Source organism: Hetaerina americana, unplaced genomic scaffold, assembly GCF_022747635.1.
Source record: "Hetaerina americana unplaced genomic scaffold, ioHetAmer1.1.p SCAF_59, whole genome shotgun sequence".
In the NCBI taxonomy this organism is placed as follows: Eukaryota; Metazoa; Arthropoda; class Insecta; order Odonata; family Calopterygidae; genus Hetaerina; species Hetaerina americana.
The window spans coordinates 1,319,438-1,344,010 of NW_027287194.1; the positions used below are offsets into that span (position 1 = coordinate 1,319,438).

A 24,573-nucleotide genomic window follows, 5' to 3' on the forward strand; every position below is an offset into this window, starting at 1 on the left:
CGTAATTCGGGTTCTCGCTGTCTCCTTGAGAAGACGAATGGATGACGGTCGCGGGATCCCATACCAGATTGATAGGGAATACGCAGTTTGACGAGCCTCGTTGAGATGCCAGGTATAAGAGAAAATAATGTCTCAACGTGTTGGTATTCATAAAATTTGGCAGAAAACATCCAATATTTTATACATCCACATTTATATTTAGTCCTATTGAATTGAATTAGTTCCACCAGAAGAATCATGGGTTCATGGTGGAGAAATACACACCGTCATCACGAAAAACTGATATTATGCGAGCAATTTCATTAGAAAATTAATAGTGCTACATAAAAAGACCTTAATTTTATATTTATATCCATAATTTAAGTGAAAGATGAAAGAGAAAATACCATTATTTACTACATTAGCGCCTCGGAATCAGTACAAAATAATATCGATGTTTTCAGACTTAACTTTGTGGACATCCATTATCACTGAAAACATAATAGCAATGCATTCCATCACGGAAAATCATTCAACTCCCACTTTGCGAGTCATCTTCTGGACGTGGGACACGCAAGTGTCCCACGTCCCTTCCCACGTCCCGTCCCACTTCACCCCTGACCTTCTACTGCACCTAGTAAAAAAGGGAGTAAAATGGGAATATTGGGAGAACTAAGAGATAAGATTAAAAGCTGAAAAGCTCCACACCCACATGTCAAAAGCCTCCAATCTACGTCTATCCTCCTGCTTCAATGACCACATTTCCGCACCGTACATAGCTACGCCTCATATCCAAGTTTGTACGAGTCTTTTCTTAACATCCTTACTCAACGTCCCCGTCATCAACTCCCTCCTCCTTGTGAAAGCCTCTTTGCCTAGCGCAATTCTTCTCCTTACGTCCCTACTACTTTGACCGTGTTGTTCCAAAACACTACCGAGATACGTTAACTGTTCAAATAGCTCTAGTTTTTGCCCTTCTACTTTTAATGCTGAGCTTAGCCTTTTTCTTTCTAGAAAATCGCCTAACCTTTTTTTTATTAATATTGATTCTCATCCCATACCTGTCGCACTGAATTTCCAATTCACTAAGCAATGCTTGCAGCCCCTTGGCTGACTGACAAACTAAAGCTTGGTCTGATTTTATTAATTCCCCGCCCACTTTCATTCCTACCTCCAGTTCTTCCCATGCCTCTTTAATCATTTCCTCTACATACAGGTTGAACAGCAAGGGTGATAATGGGCAGCCCTGCCTTACACCTCTTCCTAATACTATCATATATATGTATATATATATATATATATATATATATATATATGCATATATATATATATATATATATATATATATATATATATATATGCATATATATATATATATATATATATACATTCAAACACGAAATCCCGCCAAACGGCGAATATACTCATATATATATGCATATATATATATATATATATATATATATATATATATATATACGCAATTATATAACCGTCCTGCATGTATGATTCTGTGCCTGATGATGACGCCGATACGTCGAAACTTGTTGCACCGAATACAATGGAGTGGAAAGATATACACACAATTGTATATTTACTTCAGGGAGTCCAACGTAAATTTCAGTCAAGTTAAAAGAATTGACACGAATATCTCAGAGTGATTAGAGTTTTCACATCATATCTGTTTATGAAATACGCAACATTGGGCGTTATATCACTCGTCACCTATCGTCATTGGTACATTAAACTAAAGGTTAAAAATGAACTCGTGCAAATGCGATCCCAACTCCTTAAAAAAGGAGCACCCATCCTGACAACCGTCGAAAATCACGAGAATGGTACAGTGGGTGCGATAGGTGGATATGCGGCGCGGAGTCAGGGCCGCTGGATGGAGGCGATAGGCGTGGACGGGAGGCTCCTGAAATGTGGGTGAGGAGAAGGAGAGGAAGATGAAATGGAAACATAGGAAGCCATACGAGCGACCGAGGGTCATGGTGAAAGAGGAGGAGAGAAGGTTGCTGGGAGTAATCAGGGGGAGGGAGGGCAGATGAAAGGGGATTATTATTATCATTGGCATTGATGCGTTGAGGACTGTGGCAGAGGGGAGACAGTTAGGCATGTGAGGAAGGGACAGGATTGGAATGAAGGGGTGTTTGACGACAAAATGATTTATTTTAATAAATCATTTTGTAATTTCATCAACCCGTCAAACACCCCTTCATCCCAATCCTGTCCCTTCCTCACATGCCTGTCTCCCCTCCGCCAGTTTCTGATGCAAGTTTGTGAACGCTGAGTCAAACACTATTCAAACCGGTAGAATACAAGTTATAATAATATATGTACATGTATAAACCTGTATGCCTAAACAAATGCTTTCATGCTCCTAACCTTCGAACTATCTGGCATGGGTGACCCTACCAGAAGCAAATTATCATTGCTCCCGCCAGCACAGCTCTAGGGGACATCGGAAGGCACAAGCCCTTCCACCACGTCAAGGTTGTAGTCCATAGGAGGGATGGGTTTAAAATGGTGGGTTTCGAAATGTGGGTGTGGAGAAGAATGGAGAAGGTGAAATGGACAGAGAAGAAAACAACTGAGGAAGTACTTGGTATGGTGGGCGAAGAGAGGGGTTTGTTGAGAGAAATCATAAGGAGGCAGGAAAAATGAATGAAGGGTGTATTGATCGGCAGTAGGATGCTGAAGACTGTGATACAGGGGAGAATGTTAGGCAAACGAGGAAAGGGAAGGAACAGGATAGGGATGTTGGACGGGATGAAGGGAGGAAGGAAGTATATGGAGATAAAAAGGGACCTGATGTAGAGTAGGATACTGGATTTTGATTTTTTTAGGAGTCACAAAATATTTATTTAGTAGCTGTGTCCATCCAAAAACCTACCTTAACCGGTAGATTACCTATCAACCAATCGTTCAGCTTTGATTAAGTGGTTTTTCTACCGAGGAGAGAGAGGGATAGTGTGCAATGAGGCCCGGAATTAGTGCATAAGGATGCTTTCGCGATTGCCGTGCTTAGTGCGACCGGGTCATTAATCTCTTCGATTTTGCTGATCCCTCGAACGTGGGGAAAATGTTATTCGCGAAAAACAAAGAAAGATAGCCGAAGCTTAGAAAAACATAATTTGACAGTCACAGATTGCGTTCAATCACTTCCGAGAACGCGGCGAAACATCAATGGTGGCATTGTATCCATAAGAATTTATCCAAGCTCTTCAGTATTCCATGGTTTGCTCAAAGACCTGAAGGCATCACAACAAACCAGGATGGTCCATCCAAAAGATGGTTTCATGAGGATGAGCAAAGCATGAAGGGAAGACTTCGAAAACCAAACCATGCACGGAGAAAGTAATTCCCAGGTCATCCCGGTAAATAACAAATGCCCTCCAAGAACCCAATTATGTTTTTGTCTAAATTTATTAATACTCGTAAGTTACCCTCAATGTTATTAATAATTACATTTTTATAAGAGAAACAGCATTTAAGAAAAATATAGGAAAATTTCTCAAGGCGAACGGTTTTCAGTCTTCGAGTGATTTTTAAATGCTTAGCTGATTCCTTCATTATTTTTCTCAAACCAAAATTTATTAGTCAATGGTTGTTAATCAAGTCTCGGGATGAATAAAAATTAATTTTATCACTAGTATGTTTCATAAATGTCAACCGCTAGTATAGCACGCATAAATATAAATAACAGTTGTCTATCTATTGGTGCCATTCGTCGAAAGTATAACTGGTGAAAGAAATCGCGAAAATTTAAATGACGGGAGTTCATATCACCGCTGGAAAAAACCCTTTAAAAATGTTTGCATTCGTTCTCGACAGAACTACGGACAAGAGAGGATGGACAAATCTAATTAACTCGAGTGAAATTAAAAAAAGATAGTCTCCTAAAATAACTAAAATTTTCAGCCATTTATGAACCTAAGGTACTGAAATAACTCGAGGAAAGCGATGCTATAAATTATTTTTATTCAATATGGCCTCCCTTCCTTCCTAAAATCACCCCCGTATCATTGTGTGCAATTGGTGTCAATGATACGGCAGGTTGTGTACCAGTTTCCATACGAGTGGCATTCAAAGTGAAATGTGTATGGTTTGCTTTGACCTTATTGGGTGCACTATATTCCTAAAGCAGTTGCACATATAGAGCTGAGATGTCGCAACTACGGAATGTTGATCGTTAAATGACAAGCAAAGTGGAAATGCCAAAGTACCATCTATTTTGCAGATTACGGTCAGGTTCATTCAGACTTCCTATCACCGCTCAATTATGTAAAACCGTACGTTGATATAAAATAAGCTTATTAAGGAGTTTGCATCTTGTTGTAAATTATATGTAATTTCAATGAAGTTTCCTCTACAGCTATTTGCATTCCTAAGTCACTCTATCAAATGACAAAATGAAAAAAATCGCATGCCCTTATGGCAGTGGAGGACCACCATCAGAAGAGTAATGCATTAATGTTGGAAAAATACATGTCCGTCTCACGAAAAACTGTTATCATGTGCGTACCTGCGTAAGAGTTGTAATACGAGTAAGATTAACGTAGCAGCATCAAACTGCTTTTGCTCACTCGATTATAATCAATTAATGAAAAAAATAGCCAAAACGTTATTGTTTAGAAAATAAGTGCCTCAGGACTAGAAAAAAGTAAGTTTTACAGCAAGTTTTATTAATAAATAAGAACCAATTAAAGAATCCTATTTAAAAGGTACATTCACATCATATGTTTGCGAACAACGGACGAATGGGAGCAGCATTACTTTCTAACAATTTTCAACAATGCAACATGAACTAAGGTGAGATATTGACTCGTACATTGGCGATCCAATGACCTTCAGCATCAGTAACAATGGTGTCTTGTTCCGTTTAATTGCTCAGTCATCTTTGGAATTAATCTGCAAATCACTCAATGACGAATGAAGCGAAAGCCTTTTTTGAAAATGCTTAATAATCAAATCAGTAGCAACTTTTTTATAGTGGCGCCGCAAATCACCTTACTCGAGGGCGTCGTAAACATCTAGGCGTGTTTTCTCAATCTGGCAAAGGGGCAATGGTCCCTCAGTATGACATGTTTTTCGATCGAAACAGAAAAGTTTGCCAAAACATCGAATCAGCACATGATCTCCTCCATTCGTTGCTGATCTCTGTATTGCATTTTATTTATTTTGTTGATAACTCATATTCCACACAAGATCTTTTCACTCGAAAATTAAAAAAAGGAAGATTTTCCATGCCTACCCGCTAGTGACAGACAAGATACTATGAATGGCGTAAAAAATACTTTCCGAGTACGAAAATGCGGCATAAATTTACTTCGGTCGCTTAATTAACAGATAAACCCGCATATAAATTTGTTGGACGTGTTCTCAGACATAGCACCTTCTGGAAAATATAATGCAGGGAAAAGCAATTGGGGAAAATGAAGAGGAAGGCCAAGAAAGAAATGTATAGAGGATATTAAAGATTACTATGAGAGTAACGAAAAACGAGGAATTGAAAAGGACGGCAACGGAAAGAGAGAGAGAGATACCTCTGGCTGCGAGGACAAGGCTCTTGCCTTTAGAAGAAGATGATGTTGAAGAAGAATAGCATTAATTAGGGGATTCGACGGACAGAGAGGGTAATTTGCAATATTTAGAATAAATGGGTCATTTAAGAGAGGGGTAGGATAGTCAGGGAATTGAGGAAGGGTGGAGAGAAACTCGGTGTTGGCATAGTGCTACTCTTTAGAAAAGGTGCCCATGGGTCAAAAAGTTTCATGTCCCATCCGACGGACGGTGTACTCCTCCAGTGTTCTCATAGCATCCAAAGAAGGGAACGGGATACCAAAGGAAAAATATCTGCCTCCTCAGGGATTCGAACTCGGAGTCTCAAGGTGGGAAGCCATAACATTTAGTCGGCCCACCATACCGATTCCAAAATATCTACAGCCCAGGAGCCTTATATGTACAAGAGCTGGAATGGAAGAAGCAAATGATTTTCATCTCCAGGGTGCGTTCCAAAAATTCTGTAATTATTTTTTTACAGTAATTCATTGAGCATATTTGCACAAACATTTCAAATTCTTCAAAGTACTGTCCTTGTGCCTGTACACATTTTTCCAGCGACTCTGCCATGACCGGTACGCACCCTGGAAGGCGTCTTCGGGTACGCCTTCCAGGGTACGCTCGCTAGATTCCAGTGAGCGAACAGGAAAATATATTGATAAAAAAGAAACTAATCAAAGCACGATGAATGAAGCTATATTGATGAAGTTAAATTAATAAAATGCAGAAATTTATGCGAGGATGAATGAATCATAAAGGCAAATAATCCTCCTGCCATAAAGAATAAAAATCCTTGACATTTCGCATTACCGTTCTGCAACCTAACCTCCGCACCTGGCAGGCATAGACATACGTAATTTTGCTTGAAATGGCGCAACTGGATCTGACGATAAGGTATTTTACTAGATACAAGGGATAGTTTGATAGAAGGCGAAATGTTTACCGCAAAAAGACCTGGGGCTCACACCTCAAGGCTAAGTCGATTTTAAATTCCTCTAAAAACAGTCGTAAATGGGAAAGTGAAACTTTGTAAATTAGATGTGAAATGTGGGCTAAAGATAAGCGCTATGACACATTTATCGCCGCTTGGGGGAGTGGATGACTCCGCGCGGGGTTCAGCTTCGGAGTTTGGCCGGTCACGTGGGGCGAGCGCCCCTTGGAGTCGCCCCCGCCATGAAAGTGCCCCGGCTGTGAAAGGTTGAAGCACTGCGCAACGAATTCTCAGATTCATACGGCAGTTTTCGTCTCCCGCGTTCGTGATGCGGATGCATAGAAAATGCCATTCCTAAAAGGCGCCGTCTTGTTTATCTGAAATGCTATAACAGTTATTGTTATTGCCATGGCTACGATCGGGAGAAACTGTCACCAAATGAACAACTAAGTTTTTTTATTGAATTGAGCTCTTGCGGCTAGTAGTGGAGTTTTAGCATTTATTAAACTTAGTTTTTATTCAAGAAAATCACTTCAACTACACCCACGAATGTGAACAAAACAAATCACTGGGAGAAACTATGGATTGGCAACAAATATATTTAACATTAATCATTCAAATTATTTTTATTTCCCCTCGAGAATGACACACGGCATGGCGAGAAACGTGAAACACGTGTGGATCGGTTATCACTCCATCGATAGTGAAAATTAACTTATGAACTTTCAAAGGGCCGTGCAACATATGTTTTGCAGGCTTGCGAGCCACATTAGAAGAATTTTGGTTTCTGTAGATTAAAATTCATGATTTTGATCCATTGTCTTACGTTACTATGTTCATATAGTAACTAGGTAACAAACTATTAGTAGCAAAGTAATCAAAATTATTCGAAAAAAACCGAACTATTACGCTTAATTTAAAAAGTCGTTCAAAATAAAAAAACCTTGATGCTTTCTCTATCCATTATCGTTGACACATGAAAACTGACCAAAATTCGGTCAGCAATACAATAGAATGGGCCCTCTAAATTAATATAGAAGAGTATCAATATAGAATTATGACTGTAATCGGAAAGCCATTCAAAGTCAACTACGTGACTGTTGTACAAAAGTTCATCTCAACTTACTCTCGACAGGGCTCATTCGTGAAAGTTCGGAAACAATTGTTATGAAAAAACTTGAGAAATATCTCGAATTTGCCAACAAAGTAAGAAGTCCAGCAGAAAACAAGTGGCCTATGGAGTTCGGAGCTGCGGCAAAAGTGACTTCTCGGGACCACTGGGGATTATTTGGGACGGGAGAGCGCCATCATGGGTCATGAGGAATAAGGGGAGTCCTAGGGCACATTGACTCATTCATACACGTTGCCCTGCAAGCCACCACTAGGGAGGGAGTGATTATACACCAGACTACTTTTGACAGACAATAATTTTTCCCCAACCGCGGTCGGACAATGTCATTCTGATTATCGTTCGTGGCAAAAGTGACATCTTACATCTATCTACCCTTAATCTCTCTCATTTTATTTACATGATTTATCCTACCGTAGTACTCGTGCGATGGGGGTAATGATACATTTTCAACATTACTGCTAAACAGACGGCCTTCCAATTTATGCAAGAGATTCAATCTGTAATTTAGCCTTCATTCCGTGAGTGATTCCAAATCTATCTCATTTGATTATTTTGATAATTATATTTTTAGCCTAATTATGGAAAGACAGTAATTTATTGTTGAATACGGCTTTATTGATTTTCGAAGTATTCTCCATGATAATCAATACACTTTTGCATGGGCTCGAACCAATTTTCGTAACACTTTTTCCACTCCGATTGGGGTATGTACCTCCAAAACTTAGTTTTTGAATGCATCAACGGCATCTTCAGGCACCGAAAAACGTTGGCTAAGCAATGTTTTCTTCATAAACGGTAATAAAAAGAATTCATTCACTGTATCTCGTTTTAATCCGTTGAATGGTGCGCAGAATAGAATCAGTCCTCTTTTTTTGATCACACCTTGCATAGATGTCGATAGGTGGGTCATTTGATAGTTCTAGGATGCTCAGGGATTGTAGGAAAGGAGGAGAGAAACCCGGCGACGGAATTAGCCTGCTGTTTACAATAATAGACGCCAAGGGGTCACATAGAGTGAAGTCGCATCTGGAGGACGGTGTAATCACGATGAGGTGCTTTCTTCAATTAGCAACCCCAGTATGGATCGGGACACCACTGAAAAAACCTATCGACTCCGAAATTCGAACCCAGACCCTCGAGGTTGGAAGTCGGCGATCCCCATTCCCCACTCATGAGTTACATGCCTTACGTCCCTTTCTTAACTTCTCTTCTTCTATTCAAATATACAACTGATGAAATCTTCCAATCTTTTTGTTATACAAGAGTTCACACACACGCAATTATAATAATTTGCACGCAAAAGCCATCAGTACCCACCCGCCTATTCAAAATAAATCTAAGTAAGCCATCTATATATACATAATACCCTTGAAAGCCGTCGCAAGGGCGTGTGGTGGGGGGTGTTAGGTCACCTCCTATCTGCACTGGAAAGTAATTGCACTATTGAAATATTTTACTGCGTCGAATCTTCATTTATAGCAAGCACGTATACCTTCCCCGTGTTCGTTTCCAGCATCTAATGCGTTTGTCCTATATCATCACTGCACACCACTACAATACGAATGCTGTTAAGTAAATTGCAAATTTGTGTTCGTACAATGCAATAGAACCACTCTCATTCTTCATCGCACTCATTCTTTCATCCATCCCTTTCACCCATTTTCGAAACATCTTATCATTTCCGTCAAAATCATTCCGCAATTTTTATGCGCCTGAATATTTATCCAGAGTGTTTAAGTCCCTGGCTATTCATCATGCAAAGTCTTCCAAGATTCCTCACCTTTAACTACGATCATTTTCTTAGCTATTGCCAGTTTTTACATACCACCAAGCATTACCATTCGTTCTCCAAACCACATCTTTCCTAGGCAAACTCCCGAGGCTAGTCGGAAATCTTTTCTTTCGTTCCCACTAGTGTGTCAGTCACGCATGCGTTTCCGACATGAGTGACACTCGTATTCCGCCGAATGCGACTCACACTCACGCCTCCACCCCTTCGGAAATCTAATCTATTTTCGTATCGCTCACTTCCGCATTGTCGAAGCTGTTCTGTTTTCTTCCACCGCTCCGTTTTTTTCTCCCTCTTTTAAAATGATGAGTTGGCTATCAGAATGAAGTGGCACATTGATCTAAAAATACTTTTAAGGCAACAATTTCGAGGTGTAAAAATCATTCCCCCAAATAGTTGAACTTGTTCTTGACATACTCGTTCTAGTTCCTGTTCATCAACTTTCATGTTTATCTTAGTCTTCCTAGGGAAGCTCACCATCTTCATTTTCAAATATTAACTGCCCTCACACTGATCTAGTAGTGCCTTGAGTCATGACTGTAACCCTTTTCCAAATGGCCAACTATCACTTGATCATTAAGAAATCTAACTGATTTAATGAGTCGCCCAACCCACCTTCGCTTCTGCTTCCAACACTTCCCAAAAATTCTTCCTCGCAATTGTCTTACGTGATGATGGGCATCCCTATCTTACTCCTATGCCAACACGGTCCATTATTCTCTGGATCTTCATTTTATGACTGCACGCATATACAGGGTTCGTCCGGAAAATAAGTGTACTGATTTTTTCCCGCCGCTCCAGGCGCGCCGAGCACCACTCTGACGGGCTGCGATTTGAGGGGGGTATGTTGAGGCAGTCGGCTCTGAGCTGTGGTGTAGTGAGGAGCTCTGTTAACGCGAACCTCCACGCTCGACCCACGTCACGGAACGCGATGCCGAAGTTTTTGGAGCAGCGTTATTCCATCAAATTTGCGGTAAAGCTTGGGAAATCGTCTACCGAAACTGTCGGTATGATTAACCAGGCTTACGGGGAGTCAGCCATGTCCAGAAACATGATCTTTCGGTGGCACAAGATGTTCGTGGAAGGCAGAGAAGAGGTCGACGACGAACTACGGCCTGGACGCCCATCAACGACACTCACCGACGAAAATGTGCGAAAAGTTCGCGATGTACTGAACTCTGATCGTCGTCTTAGTGTTCGGATGATAGCAGAGCAGTGTAATGTGCCAAAAACAATAGTGCACGAGATTAAAAACATCTGGCGAGCGATCAAAAACATCTGGCGGCTGCATCACGACAATGCGCCGTCTCACACCGCGCTTGTCGTGTCGGACTTCTTGGCCAAGCACGGCGTGGCAACGCTGCCGCACCCGCCCTGCAGCCCGGACTTGGCACCACCGGACTTCTTTCTGTTCCCGAAGATAAAGAGGAGTTTGAAAGGAACGCGATACGGGACTTTGGACGCCGTCAAAGAGGCCGTGACGACGTGCCTTCGAGAGGTTCCCGATGATGCCTTCGCGGGAGCGTTCCAGGAATGGGAACGCCGCTGGAACAAGTGTATCGACTCACAAGGGTCCTATTTTGAGGAATATTAGCTTAAGATATGTAAAAGTGTAATAATTTTTTTTTCCTGAGCTCAGTACACTTATTTTCCGGACGAACCCTGTATCCCGAGGCATGTAAAGGTACCGGATAAGTCATCTATCCGTCTAGTCTAATCATATCTCCTACGAAACTTTGATCAACTGTACTGCTCACTCTTTTGAAATTTCTTTCAAAATTAAGGTAGCAGCAACAACAGAATATATTTTAAGGAGCGCCGCATTGCAAAAGTTAACCTAGCGTATGCCAAATCCTGTCATTAATTAAATGCAGTAGAAAAAGGATATATGAGAAGGATTTGTGGCGAAAATAATGAGAGGAATGATTTGGTTTCGAAGAAATATTCATTAGGCACAGTTTTGGCACTGTTCTAGTTCATGACCACCAAATATGATGCTTAACTTAGCCTTACTTCGAGCTTAGAATCATTTCAGTTCCAATTTAAAGGTTTTTATTTGCGTCATGATGAGATACAGTGTAAGAAGTAATAAACTCAGAAGTAAAATAAAAAGAACAGAATAGAAACCCCGTTTCAGGAAACCTTCCTCTTCGGGGTGGAAATATAACAATAGGATAGTGAAAAAGGAAGCGTGGGCGGAAAAAAGTTCAGGATTTCATTTTCTTTCCACTTACATAAGTACCTTTTTTTAAATTTAGCCGCAAAGCTAAATTTAGACGCAAAATACCTTTTTTCTTTCCTTTCTTGTCTCATAGCGATTTCCCGTCGTCGGGAAGAAAAGTTTGCTATCGGAAGGTCGATAGGAGAACAGCTGTGGGGATCGCGCGTCTTTTCGTATCACTCCCGCTATTTAGGGCGCGGGTGGACGGCTCAGGCTGGAAACGACTGGACGATTGGGGAGACAGAAGAGCGAGGAATATGAAGAAGCAATGCTATGCCAAGGGGACTCCTCCACACCATGCATTCTCCATTGATTACCAACTCTGAATTGAACGCGTATTACCAACGACAATTCTATACCCGAGCAAATGGTGGTAAAACGTTGAGTCACCGACAATTCAAAAACTATATTCGTCTCAAAATTTTTCGATTCCGCCTCTCATATCCTTACAATTATTGCATAACGATGAACTTCACATTCTTACATACTTATTTATTAATGAATCGCAGGAAGGAAGGTCCTTCAAAATCTAAAATGCCTATATTAACTGCCAGGAAAAATTATTAATTTTTTGTAGCAATCGTCAATACCATTCTAACATGGGTATTACCATATTTTAAGTGAGATCTTTTCCGTTTTCATCTAGAGGCTGAAAACAGGACACAAAGGCATCCCTTTCCGAATGAAACGAATACAATTCAATTTTAAGTAAAAGCATAAAATATGACGAAACTTTTGAGACAGGCCTCTTCCTCAAAATAATTTTAAAAATATAAAAATACTTCATACGTATATATATTAATATTCGTCATAAAACATTGAGGATATATTCTCGGACATAACGCCATTCACTTAAACTCCTGTTGTGAATATGGACTAGGAACAATTTCTTAACTTGTTATTCTGCACGATAAAGCAAAATAGTGCAATCAGATAGCAGTAATGATAATATATAAGTAGGATATTTCTGGCAATGGAAAGAGTTCATAAAAGGAGGGCATGCTAAAAACATGATAACGTTCGCCTTACTTCATGAGTCGTGGTCGATAATCGTGCGAGAGGGTGGGTCTGCAATTCACTCTGGAAGCCTCCTGACCTGGCCAGTGAAGCCAGCACATGGAACTGTGGGGAATTTCTTCATTGCCGAAAGAGAAGTCGTCTCTTCGTCCGGGCATCCTTCGCCTACTGTCAAATCTAATTTAAGGAGAAGATGGGTGCCGGAAGGAGGAAGGAAGTAGAAGCCCCGCCGCAGCTGAAAGATGCTAGGCGATATGAATTTGCTTCCGAAGAAGAAGAGGGCCTTGGTTAGAAGCCGTTCTCCAGAGAAATTCACCTGGTGAAGGAGAATCATTTAAGACAGGAATTTGGTGATGGAGTCAGAACATGAGAGTAAGCCTTTAAACTCCAGAACCGCAGTCACAAACCATTACACCAATGGTTGAGGGCACCCCTAAACTGCTGTAAAAATCAGTGCCACATGATTTAAGTCTTGGACGTTACAAGGAGTCCTTCACCTAAGAAATTTCACGAAACAGGAGGCACGTTGAAAAATCCATTAATTACATTCGACCTTTTTTTTCGATCATGGGGGTTCATTGTTAAGCAGTATTATAGCCCAAAAAAGCTGACTTACAGCGGGACCATTGTCTAAAATTAAAAAGATAATTTTTCAAATGTGTTAAATATTTTACTTTTTAAAAAAAATTGCAAAATGCCACCTGATTCACACCAACGTTAAAGATTTTAGTAAATTTTGCCCGTCATCGAAAAGTTTACGATTTTTTTAGAATTAGAAGATTCATCCGACGCCGTTGTTTTATGCCAAATGACACAAAAGAAACACTCATATGGTCTACCACAGGGTTACTGAACAACCGAGAATGCAACAAAATTGTTATATTATAGGAGAGCATTTAGAAATTTGATATCGCGCTCGAATCTGAGAAAATGTTTTGGAAAAGACTTACAGGAAGATTTAAAATCGGAATCACGAGACCACTTTCCCCTCGTTACGAGACCACTTTCATTGTCGGCAGTCACTCAGCAGAATTGAAGAAGACTCACTAAAACGTCAAAAAATTTGAAAAAGTAACCAAATTAATTTTAATTACTGTGATTTATATATGCTCAATAACTAAGTTTCAAGTTTTTTAGACGAAGCAGCATTTTTATATTTGAAATTATTGATTAAACGTACACATTTCAACTTACAAAATATTCACGTTTCAACAACGTTCATACAGGTAAGATAGGACAACCGCAGACACGAGAGTTGCTCTTTATATTTTCAGCCTAATAATGAAAAGGCAGCAATTTATTCTTGAAAATGGCTTTATTACTTTTCGGAGCATTCTCCATGATAATCAATACACTTTCGCATGCGCGAGAACCATTTTCGTAATACTTTTTCCACTCCGATTGAGGCACCTCCTAAATATGGTTTATGAATGTATCACAAACAACTTCAGGCATCGAAAAATACTGGCCTAGCAGTTTTGACTAGATGAACGGGAATAAAAAGAAGTCATTTGGTGCTATATCAGGGCTATATGGAAGATGACCCATTAATTCGACGTTTTGGCCAGTCATATAGATGGTTCGTTGTTTAAGCCGATCAGTGAGAGCTTGCACTATCATGATGAAGAATGATCCTTCGTTGCCATTTCTTTTACCGTATTTTACCAATCACTTCTGGCAAACAAATGCTCGTGTACCATTTAGAATTTACCGTTCTATCTTGCTCCAACAGTACGGTTGCGACATGTCCAGTTATTCCGAAGAAACAGGTGATCATTTGCTTCGATGTGCTCCGTGCACAAATCACTTTTCTCGGATTTGGCACGTCTTGGAAGACCCATACAGTGGATCGCTTTATTATTTCGGGGTCATACGTACGGATCCAAGATTCGTCACCTGTGTAGATGTTATACATAGCTTTTGATGCACCGCGGTTGTATTTGTTGACCATTTCTGTGCACCCATTGACACGAGCATCTTTTTGAGCTTTTGTCAAATTATGCGGGATCCAACGCGAACAAAATTTTTTTCACAGCTAAATATTCATGCAATATCTTATTGATGCTCGTCATACTAATCCCCAAGGATTCAATCTCACGATAACTCACATGACGATCTTCATTTACTAGTTCTTGCACAGCATCAATGATTTCTGGCACAACAACTGATTATAGACGACCTTCACGAATTTCGTCGCTCAGCGAACGGTGGCCATAGTGTAATTCGTTAAACCAGGGTTTCACAGTGGCAAACGATGTGGCTTCATCGTCAAAAGTGGGAGTAAGGAGGTTGATGCCCTCCTGTCTTAATAATCTACGTCGAAATTCGTAAAAAATTATCGCACGAAAGTGTTTACGAGTCAATTCCATTTTTTTGCGTAGACAAAATTTTCGAGTCACTGCAAACAAGACAAGCTATGATCAACCGACAAAATGTTCTGACGACAGTTAGCGTAAAAATGGTCAACATTTTATATGGAAACGTCAGTTGGCGCCTAAAGCACTTAGGTTAGTCCGGGCTCAAAATATAAATGACAACCCTCGTGTAAAAGGTACTCCCGAGATTTGTGACACGTTGGTAAGGCAACATGCATAGTTTCTATTTTCGCTCAACCCTCGCGCGCATAGAATCCATTTCCACTCAAGGTTATACCTTGGGTGTATTGTATTTTTATAATAATAAAAAACAGTAAGAAATGATAAATCGGATTTCTGCTGAGCGTTTGAATCCTCAAAGAGACGCTCATCCTGGTTTGTGGAGTAGTCATGTCAGGTTTTTTCATCGTTCACGGTGGACTGGACAGCTTAAAGCGGCTCGCCTGCAATGCGCTCCTCATCATCACTACCAGTATTTCAATCGTGGGATTGGTTTGCTTCAGCCCTTCCATTCTTCTCTATCCACTGTTAATTCCCTCACCCCCTCCTCTGAAAGGCGATCTGTCCACAAAGCCATTCTTATTTGGTTTTCCATTCACTTGTTCCTTGGTCTTCCTCGTAGATTCTTCCCACCAACTTTATTCCCTTCTGTTTAGTTTCTAACTAATCTGCTGCGACCAATCCATTTAGTTCTTCTTTGCTTTAGAGTTACGAGGGCGATTCGAAAAGTAAGGTCTCCTATTTTTTTCATGAAAAATCAAATTTATTCTCAACTTTGCGTGCATCGTAGGAAAGGTTGAACATTTATCAATTTTCCTACACAGTCGCCTTGGTGATCAATCACTTTTTGCGTCCTTGTTAGCAGCTTTTTCATACCGGCTTCGTACCTTTCTCCCACCGTGTCGCAAAGCCAACTGACGACTGCTTCTCTGATATAAATTCATCGCCATTAGTGGAAGTGTACGGTGAGAAGTGTAAAAACATCAAAAACTTGCGGGAGTGATGCAGGGAGTTTTTGATGCCCGGGAAAACGTCCACGATGAGCAGCGGTCGGGGCGGCCGAGTTTGCCGGAATCAACCGTGACTCCAATTGACGATCTTTCATCCCAAGTATTACTGCTGCCAAGAGTAGATGAACAATTCAAATTTGCACTGGATTCATTCCATGAATTGTGATACCCGCCATTTTTCTTAAATTTCATTTCGTCAAAAAAAGTTGTTTATCCGCAGGAGACCAACTTCCCTTCGCGATCGACCGGGCTTACCTCTGTCACACTAAAGGAGTTTAGTTTACCTCTTGTTAATGCTCATATTATATTCACCAAGTATTTGATCCATAGCATTCAAGAGTTGCTTGGAGGTCCTCTGGCTTTTCCGCTGCTACTGTGGCATCATCTGCGGGATGGAGAATGTTGATTTTTTGTAACTACAATGAGATTATTCAGAAATATTATATTGTGGAAAAACTCTCAATCTCTCAACGCTCCACTCTCCAACACTCTCTGCTAACACGCGTCACCTTTAACACCCCCCTTGACCAAAAAAACGTATGCCACTGATATAATTCATCACACTCACAGTTGGTGATTACCCTAACTGACCCACTGCAAAAATCAGTGCCTACATAGTTAAGAACAGGTCTCAGACGTAACATGGAGTCCTTCACCTTAGAAATTTGATGAAACAGGAAGTACGTGGTCTATGCAATAAATGCGCGAACTGGTGAAATCTGGCGGCCATGACACGGACTATAGCCTCGTGCAATAGCGGTGCTGGTTCCATGAGACCCAATGAGGAGCCATGTCTGTCTGCTTGGCGGATCGTCGAGCTGTGCGTGCATGGTGCCAGTTATATTAGTTTCTGTAGTCCTTGTTTTTACTGTTCGTCGAAAATGGAAATTGACGAAATCACGCAGCAACTAATCAACACCAAATTTGTTGGTGAAGTACGGTAAAAGTTATCAAGAAATTACTGAAATGTTGACAGCTGTTTACGGTGATAATGCTCTGAAGAAAACATCCGTTTTCAAGTGGATTAAGCATTTTAAAGATGGCCGATGAGACGCCACGGACGATACAAGGCCTGGACGACCTTCAATCACCTGTGTTGACGACAACATTGATCGTGTGCGGTCCCTTGTCCTCACCGATCGTCGAAAAACTGTTCGAATGATAGCTGATGAACTGAATCTAAGAAAATCAACAATGCACGCTATTTTAACCGAACATGACGGCCTACTGCACACTATGACAATGCACTTTTACATTCAGCATAGATTGTTCGCCAGTGTATGCCATGCGACTTTTTCCCATTCCAAAAATGGAAACATGTAATGAGGGGACATCACTGGGAAGATGTGGACACAATAAAGCAAGAAAAAAGAAATGTTTCAGGCGTCACTTTGTGGAAGCGATTCATTTCAGAAAATAAATACATGGTTATTCCACATATGTTTTTTATTAAACATGACCCGGGTTACGATTCACTTGATGATGACTTTGTAAGTCGAAACCCGGGTCGTGTTTAATAAAAAACATATGTGGAATAACCATGTATTTATTTTCTGAAAAGCAAGAAACGATGTGAAAACTAAAAAGCCCAATCGCCAAGGACTTCCAAGGGTACTTTAAACATTGGAAAATAAGAAGATGGAATAAGTGCATAGCAACGAATGGAGAGTACTTTGAAGGGGTAAAAATCGATGTAGACTAATTTTGCAAAATAAAGTTTTTATAGCCTTAGTTCGCGTATTTATTTGACAGACCTCTAATGTTGCAAAACCTTTTTAAGGGCATGTGCTCATTTCTGAGCAGCATTATCATCCAAAGATACTGACTTTAGAGTGAAAGAATCATCATAAATTATGAAAAATAATTTTGCACACAAACGCCTTCGTGCATCATGTAATAATTGGTGTGCCTGAGCAAATTATCAAGTTTGAATTTTAAATTAAATCCACTCAGATGGTGGGGTGCGAATTTTAAGATTACGTATGGTTTCCGAGAGAAGAATGAGGACTTGAATTTGTCTGTGACGGTGCCTGATTCTTTTATTTCATTATTCCGATGGCCGAACCTACCGATATAATTTGGAGCAATAATAAAAATTGCTCATAATTACCTCGGTGTTGCAAGAAAACTCAAGTATCCTGCAGCTTCCAAAAAGCCTTTTAAGTCTTACCTATCCTCTTCGTATTCTATCAAGGGGCTCCCATACCAAATACTTCAATATGCCCGTCATGCCTACTCTCTTCTCGTAGCGGTCTTTTAAAAAAATTGGCGGATTTTTTTTAAAAGACCGCTACGCTTTTTTTAAATCATAGATAACCTTTCCTTCTGTGGATCCCAGATACTTGGCGCAGATTCCAAGACGTGGCCCAACTACAGAGAAATAACTTTTTTTAAATTTTTCATTCATTTTTCCAAAAACTCGTCTAATTAAGCTTAACTTCTTGAAGGCTAAGCCTAATATTGTTCTAATGTGTTTAATCCATCAAGGGATTGAAGCCAGTGTAACACCCAAGTATTTCACCGTCTGAAAATGGTCGATCTCATCTACAGGGTCCGTACATAAAGTATCGGGATTGGTTCCAAAAATCAAACTTTATTGCAGTTATCATTACAATTGCTTAATAATCTTCAAAATACATTCCGCCTACATCGATACACTTAGTTCGGCTCGCCTGCCACTCGTCAAAAGCCCGCTGGAAGTCAGTTTCCAGAACACTGTTGAGAGCCTTTGTCGTCACCGCTTTAACCGCCTCGATGGAGTCAAACCGATATCCTTTGAGCTCCTTTTGAGCTATCTTTTGAGGCAATAACGTTTTCAAGAAAATCTTCATCTTCCTGGACGCAGCCCAAAATGTCTTGCGAAATTTCCACCCGCGATTGGTTTTATTCCTCGCTCAAGACTTTCGGCACCTGCTTCGCGCACACTTTCCTCATCGCAAGATCCTCTGTTACAATTGTGTGGACGATTCTGACTGAAACGCCGGTTTCACCATTATATAAGAGCGATTGTTAAACGCCCGTCAGAGTACAAAACTTTTTCACTTTGGCCACCTGAGCATCGGTTCGAGCGGTCGTCGGGCGTCCGACGCGGTGCTCGTATTCGACGTGCTCTCGAACTTCCTTTAATATTTTATACCACTCAAAAACTCTTGTGCGGCTTAAAGAATCATCCCCATAAGCCTCTTTAATCAGTTCAAGGGTCTCCGACGCGGATTTCCCGAGTTTAACGCAAAACTTCACAGCGTGGCGTTGCTTGACGGTGCGCTCCATGCCGGCGCGACGACACCACAAACAATCACACGCCACGAAAATCCACCTCATGTCTCAACGTATGCCCGGAGGTGACTAAACTAAAGTGCGCCTGAGTGGTGGGGGACTCCTCTACCGAGCTTACCGGTCGGACCCCCATCCACCGCTCCGTTGAGGCTACAGCTAACAAGTCACGATATTTATTTACGGACCCTGTATTTTATAATATATATATTTTTTATCTTTTATTTTATTCCAAAACATCAGTACTTAATAAATTTTGACATTTCAGGATAAGGGAGAGTTCACTGCAAAAATACGTTTCTATTAATCACGAAGAGAAATGCCCGAGCCCTCCATTTTGTCTGAGAGCGCTGCAACTGGCGAACAGCTGGATTGCAGCCAAATTCTGGCTATTAAGAACAATAGAGGCCTCTTCCGATGCTTGGATTTGCGCGGTAATCAGAAATCATGCTCTTTGTAAGCATACTTTGCCAGCGTCCGTCCAGACCACATGTGTTAAAAACTGAATCTATTTAGAAACACCATTACCCGTTCCGTTCTAAGTACAGATAACATAACTTCCTTATTTCAATTCAATTTGAATTGAAAAAAGGAAGCTGTGTTTCTGCATGCTGCCAGTATTTCTAAAAAAATTAAGGGTGCGCGTTAAACCCTATTATACATTTACAACTGCACCAAGATAAAAATGGCGTGCATACACACCCTCCAAGCCGTTCCCTTTCACCTGGTGATGATGCGCAGCACCGAAACCATGGCCTTGAAATATTAAATCTGTAAGGTGGAAGAGTAAACTTTCTTTTTTACCCTCATAATGGGAACACATCTTCCAGACGTGTTACTCTTCCAAACATTTGGGAGCCTAAATGGATAAGGAAATGAGACGAGGTTTAATTGTACAAAAACTAAGATAATTGTGCGAAGGCTGGATGTATGAAGAAGGTGAAGCAGAGGTGATTTCAACACGAGCAAAAAGAAACTACTTACTCTTGAATAAATGGCCAATGGCTTGCTGCAATAATAGGACGCAAACGGTTCACCACGACACTGTCTATGTGGGTATAGCAACTTGATAAGCTATGCTCACAAAGATTACTGGATGTCGAGATCCCCAGCTGTGAGATTGGACTCATAATCGAACACGTATCAATTGCATGATTAGACGGGACAGCGTTGCAAAAGCTTTGCCCGCGCGAGACTCTTCGTTGTCAACTAAACGTTATAGTCATGCCATGCCAATTACTAACCCTACCTACCAGCTCTACCTACCTACTCCACTTGCCTACCCTACCTGCCTATCCTATCTATCTAATTACCTACCTTACCTGCCCACCTTACCTGTCTACCTTACCTGTCTAACCTACCTGTCTAACATGCCTGCCCACTCTACCTGTCTATCTAATTTGTCTACGCGGCCAACTTAACCTAATAAACATGTGGTCCTCAGTCAGCAAGACACCTGTATTCGAGACATCCCTGGGACATCCGAGGGCCGCAGGCAGAGCGTATGTGTTTCTTCCGCCATTCGGGTCTAACGGGACGGGAAAATTCCGGGACTCAGTTCCGTTCCATGTACCGTGAAGTCACAAGAAGAGGCACAAAAGCCCAATGATAATTTACTCTCATTAATCTCGTCATAATAAGAAGAAGAAGAAGGCAACGATGCTATGATTTACTTAGCAGCCTATCAACATTATTAGAGGAACCAGGGTGGGAATCACTCACTTACCGAAGGTGAAATTACAGATTAAATCTCTTGCATAAATTGGAAGGAAGTTACTTTAGCAGTGATGACGAAATTGTATTATTACCTACATAGTACTACGGTAGGTGAGACCATGTCAATAATATTAGAGAGGTTAAGTGTAGGACAGATAGATTAAAGATGTCATTTTTCCACGAAAAATTGGGGATCATAATAACTTTGTTCGACCGCCCTGAGAGGGAAAAGAATATTGTTTTAAAATTAGTCTGGTGTCTCATCACCCCCTGCCACGTACCTAAGTGGTGGCTTGCAGGGTACTCAAGTATCTATCTGTATTTAAACTTCTGAATTTCCATTTTTAATTTTGTAATCACTGGTAACCGTAACGTACTCTCGAGAGGTAACAGAATCGAAATTTGAAAAACTACATGGATTCTCGAATATATTGAGTGATATAAAACGATTCTTTTCCAAACACTTCACCACCTGAACTGTAGAACTTAAATTAAGCTTTAACACACTTTGCAGCAAGAATCGGACCGTTTTATGCGTTCCCCGTTTTCTAAATCTCTTGCATTTCATCCTTTGATTTGGAAGAGGGTCCCTTTAGAAGTGATGTTGACAATGTATTACTACCCCCATCGTACTCCGGTTGGAGAGATCATGTCAATCAAATTAGAGAGATTAAACGTAGGTCATATTGATTTAATAAGGTTATTTTTTCCACGAACGACAGGGGATCAGAATAACATTGGTCGACCGCGGTAGGGGTCATATTCGGGTCAAAATTAGTCTGGTGTGTATTCACACCCTGCCACACACTCTGGTGGTGGCTTGCAGGGTACTAAAATAAATAAAAACAATACCGTGTGGATCCTGTTAATCTTAAATGTCAGATGGGACAGAAAGGACGTAAAAGCCTTCATGGCCACCGTTCTCCTGGGGATCAGAAACAAGGCGAATCGCACCTCTTCAAATTTTCGATGAAATGCTTGTCAGTGCTCTTCATTCCTGTCTTCCATAGTATTACACAGTATTCCACATAGATTCCATAGTATTTAAGTTTATGTAACAGTTTATTGTGTGGGACTTAGTCGAAGGCTTTTTTGAAATCCAGGAATACTGCATCGACTTGTGTGTTGTTTTCTCCCGATCTAAGTATATCGTGAAGTCAGGACCACCTGAGCGAATCTGCTTCCCATCTGGCCGGCATTGAAGTGGTCAAGAGTCGGAGTTCAACCGCTGGACGTTGCCTCTGCCTAACTGTGTACTATGGCATTGTCCAAAATACTTGGATCATCACTCACATGGTCGAGAAGAGGGTGAGTTTCCTTTCGTTCGTCCGAGAGCACTCGCGGCACTAACTTGGCAAACACCTTTCTCATGGTCATTTGTTTCAGTCATAAGTCGATGCACATCACGTTTAGGAATGCCAAGTTCACCAAAACCATGCGAACACTTAATCTGCGATCCCTGTTCAAAAAAGCCTTCACTCTTGCTTTCCGTGAGCATGGCATGAGTATTTTGCCCAGTTCCACGCAAAATTTGTTGGCGTAGTGCATTTCCAATAACCGGTTTAAGACAGAATGTAGCGAGGTCACGTTAAAAAGGTTTGGCTAACGAACCATCCGCATTCCGCAAAGGCTGGGAGCCACCGGCCAACGGCTTCTAGCCTTTCCTGAGACTCCTCTCCCTCGAACCCGGCCGCTGGAGAGAGAGGGAGACTAAAGAAATCGCCGCCCATCCATCCGTCTATCCGGGAAAAAATAAATCCTACTACTTTTGGTACAGACCTTGTACAAAGGAAACAAATTAAGGACGTAAAACAGAAAAGATATCAGGGAATTAATACTGAGTAAAGAAGAAGAGAGGGCTGTAGTAAATCAATCTGAGGATTAAAATACTGAGGAATATGATGTTTAATATCTCACTCCACTCAACATCCCTGTCATCTTGTGCTTGTTTAATACCAGACGATCCTTATTGTTTCAAAACGAACTCATTCGCCGAGCAGTTTGCCCCATTTATTCTACAGTGATTGGTAATAATTAAAGAAAGATAAGAGTTGATAACTTTCATTGAAGACAAGCAAAACCGTTACACATATGGCAGGCGAATTTTCAACTTCTTTCATTTTAACTTGTATTAAAAGTGTGGTTCGCTGATCATTCTTTGAAATTTAAATGTATCAAAGAAAGTCATATGGATATGAACCAGGTCGCTTTCTGTTATTTTGTATAGCTCTACAGTAAACTAAGGAGTTCCTGGGAAATACTAGTGATAACACTTTTTAACACTAAATCGTTATAAAAACAATTGAGGTCGTTTAGATATGATCTCCCCTCATGTGTTTTATTTTGTTTTGTATCACCTTCGCTGGCGTGTTTCTACCGCAACCCATTGAAGAGGAAGTGGTAACATAACTGACAGTTTTTCCCTCATTACCGTTCCGGATAGCGTGACCCCGGTCGTGTTTGACGCATGAGCCTTGACCATGCTGCCGAAACTCAGGTCAGCCATTTGCCCAGAAGCCTTAATTAGTCCACCGCTGCGCAGCTCATTAACCAGAGAATACGAAATATTCTACGAAAAGATTATCTCTTGGAAGGAACAGAAATGAATGTAGGTCGTCCTTTTCTCTGTCGAAAACAGAACTCACTTCGTGGCGAGACAAGCAGATATACAAGGCGTTCCGCGAATGTCACCGCCGAACTCACTGCACACACGTTTAGTGAATTATGAGGGTTATTTTTTTTAAAGTTAGGTCCGTTTGATCATCAAAAAAATATGTTCGTTAGGAAAAAGTTTTTCTTGTCGATTGTAGTTTCCAACTTCGCTTTCGACATTCGCAATCGCCATTTACTTCTAAGCACTATTCGTATAGCTGCACCAGCTTTTAAAATTCCCAGACGGCATAGAAGTTCGCCGTCTCGAGTTTCTCGTCGTCTTCAAATCACTTAGCTACCGTTTCAAGTGCAAGAAGAAGAAATGGTTGAAACCGGAAATAATAGTCAAAAATACGCTCGTCCACTCATCATCTATGCTCTTTGTGTTGGTCGGTAAGAATGTCCGGTACTCATCTTGCACGCAATTTGTGATATCCGAAGTTTTCAGTTGCATTCTAGTAAATAGTGGGGCGTCCGACAAGAGTCAATATAGCAGCCGGAGAGCACCAACTGTCAATCGCAGATCAGATCGTAGTCGTTGGTCTATTTGTAGAGCGATTCCACCGGTCTGGTTACTTGGCCCGCCACTCACCTCTTCATCATGGCCATTTGCGAGGCCTTTTTTGAAGTCTTGAGACCATCGTCTTTTCCTTCACTCATTATAAACTAGGCAAAACTCCCGATGAATTTGGCCAGCTGATGATTCTTTTGCAGACAAAAATCGAATCAGATAAAGTAATTTAAGCAAATCGCGGAAGCAACGATTTTCGCGGACATTGTTACGTATTTGCATTAACCAACAGGCAAGCGATTACTTAATAAAAATAATAAATTCAGTGACTTCGGAAAAATGAATTGGTGGCGCTGCATTCGCACAACTTTATTCTGACTCGCCAAGATTTGAGTATAAGAA

General features: G+C 40.9%; 1 protein-coding gene across 1 annotated transcript in view; it reads right to left on the reverse strand.

The window, feature by feature from the left end:
* Positions 1 to 24,320, reverse strand: part of LOC139694898 (pH-sensitive chloride channel 2-like) — a 59,052-nt gene extending 34,732 nt beyond the window's left edge. The window contains 1 exon segment of the mRNA XM_071593400.1: positions 24,253 to 24,320. Coding sequence (XP_071449501.1) covers positions 24,253 to 24,320 — 68 coding nt within the window.
* Between the last annotated feature and the right edge of the window lie 253 nt (positions 24,321 to 24,573).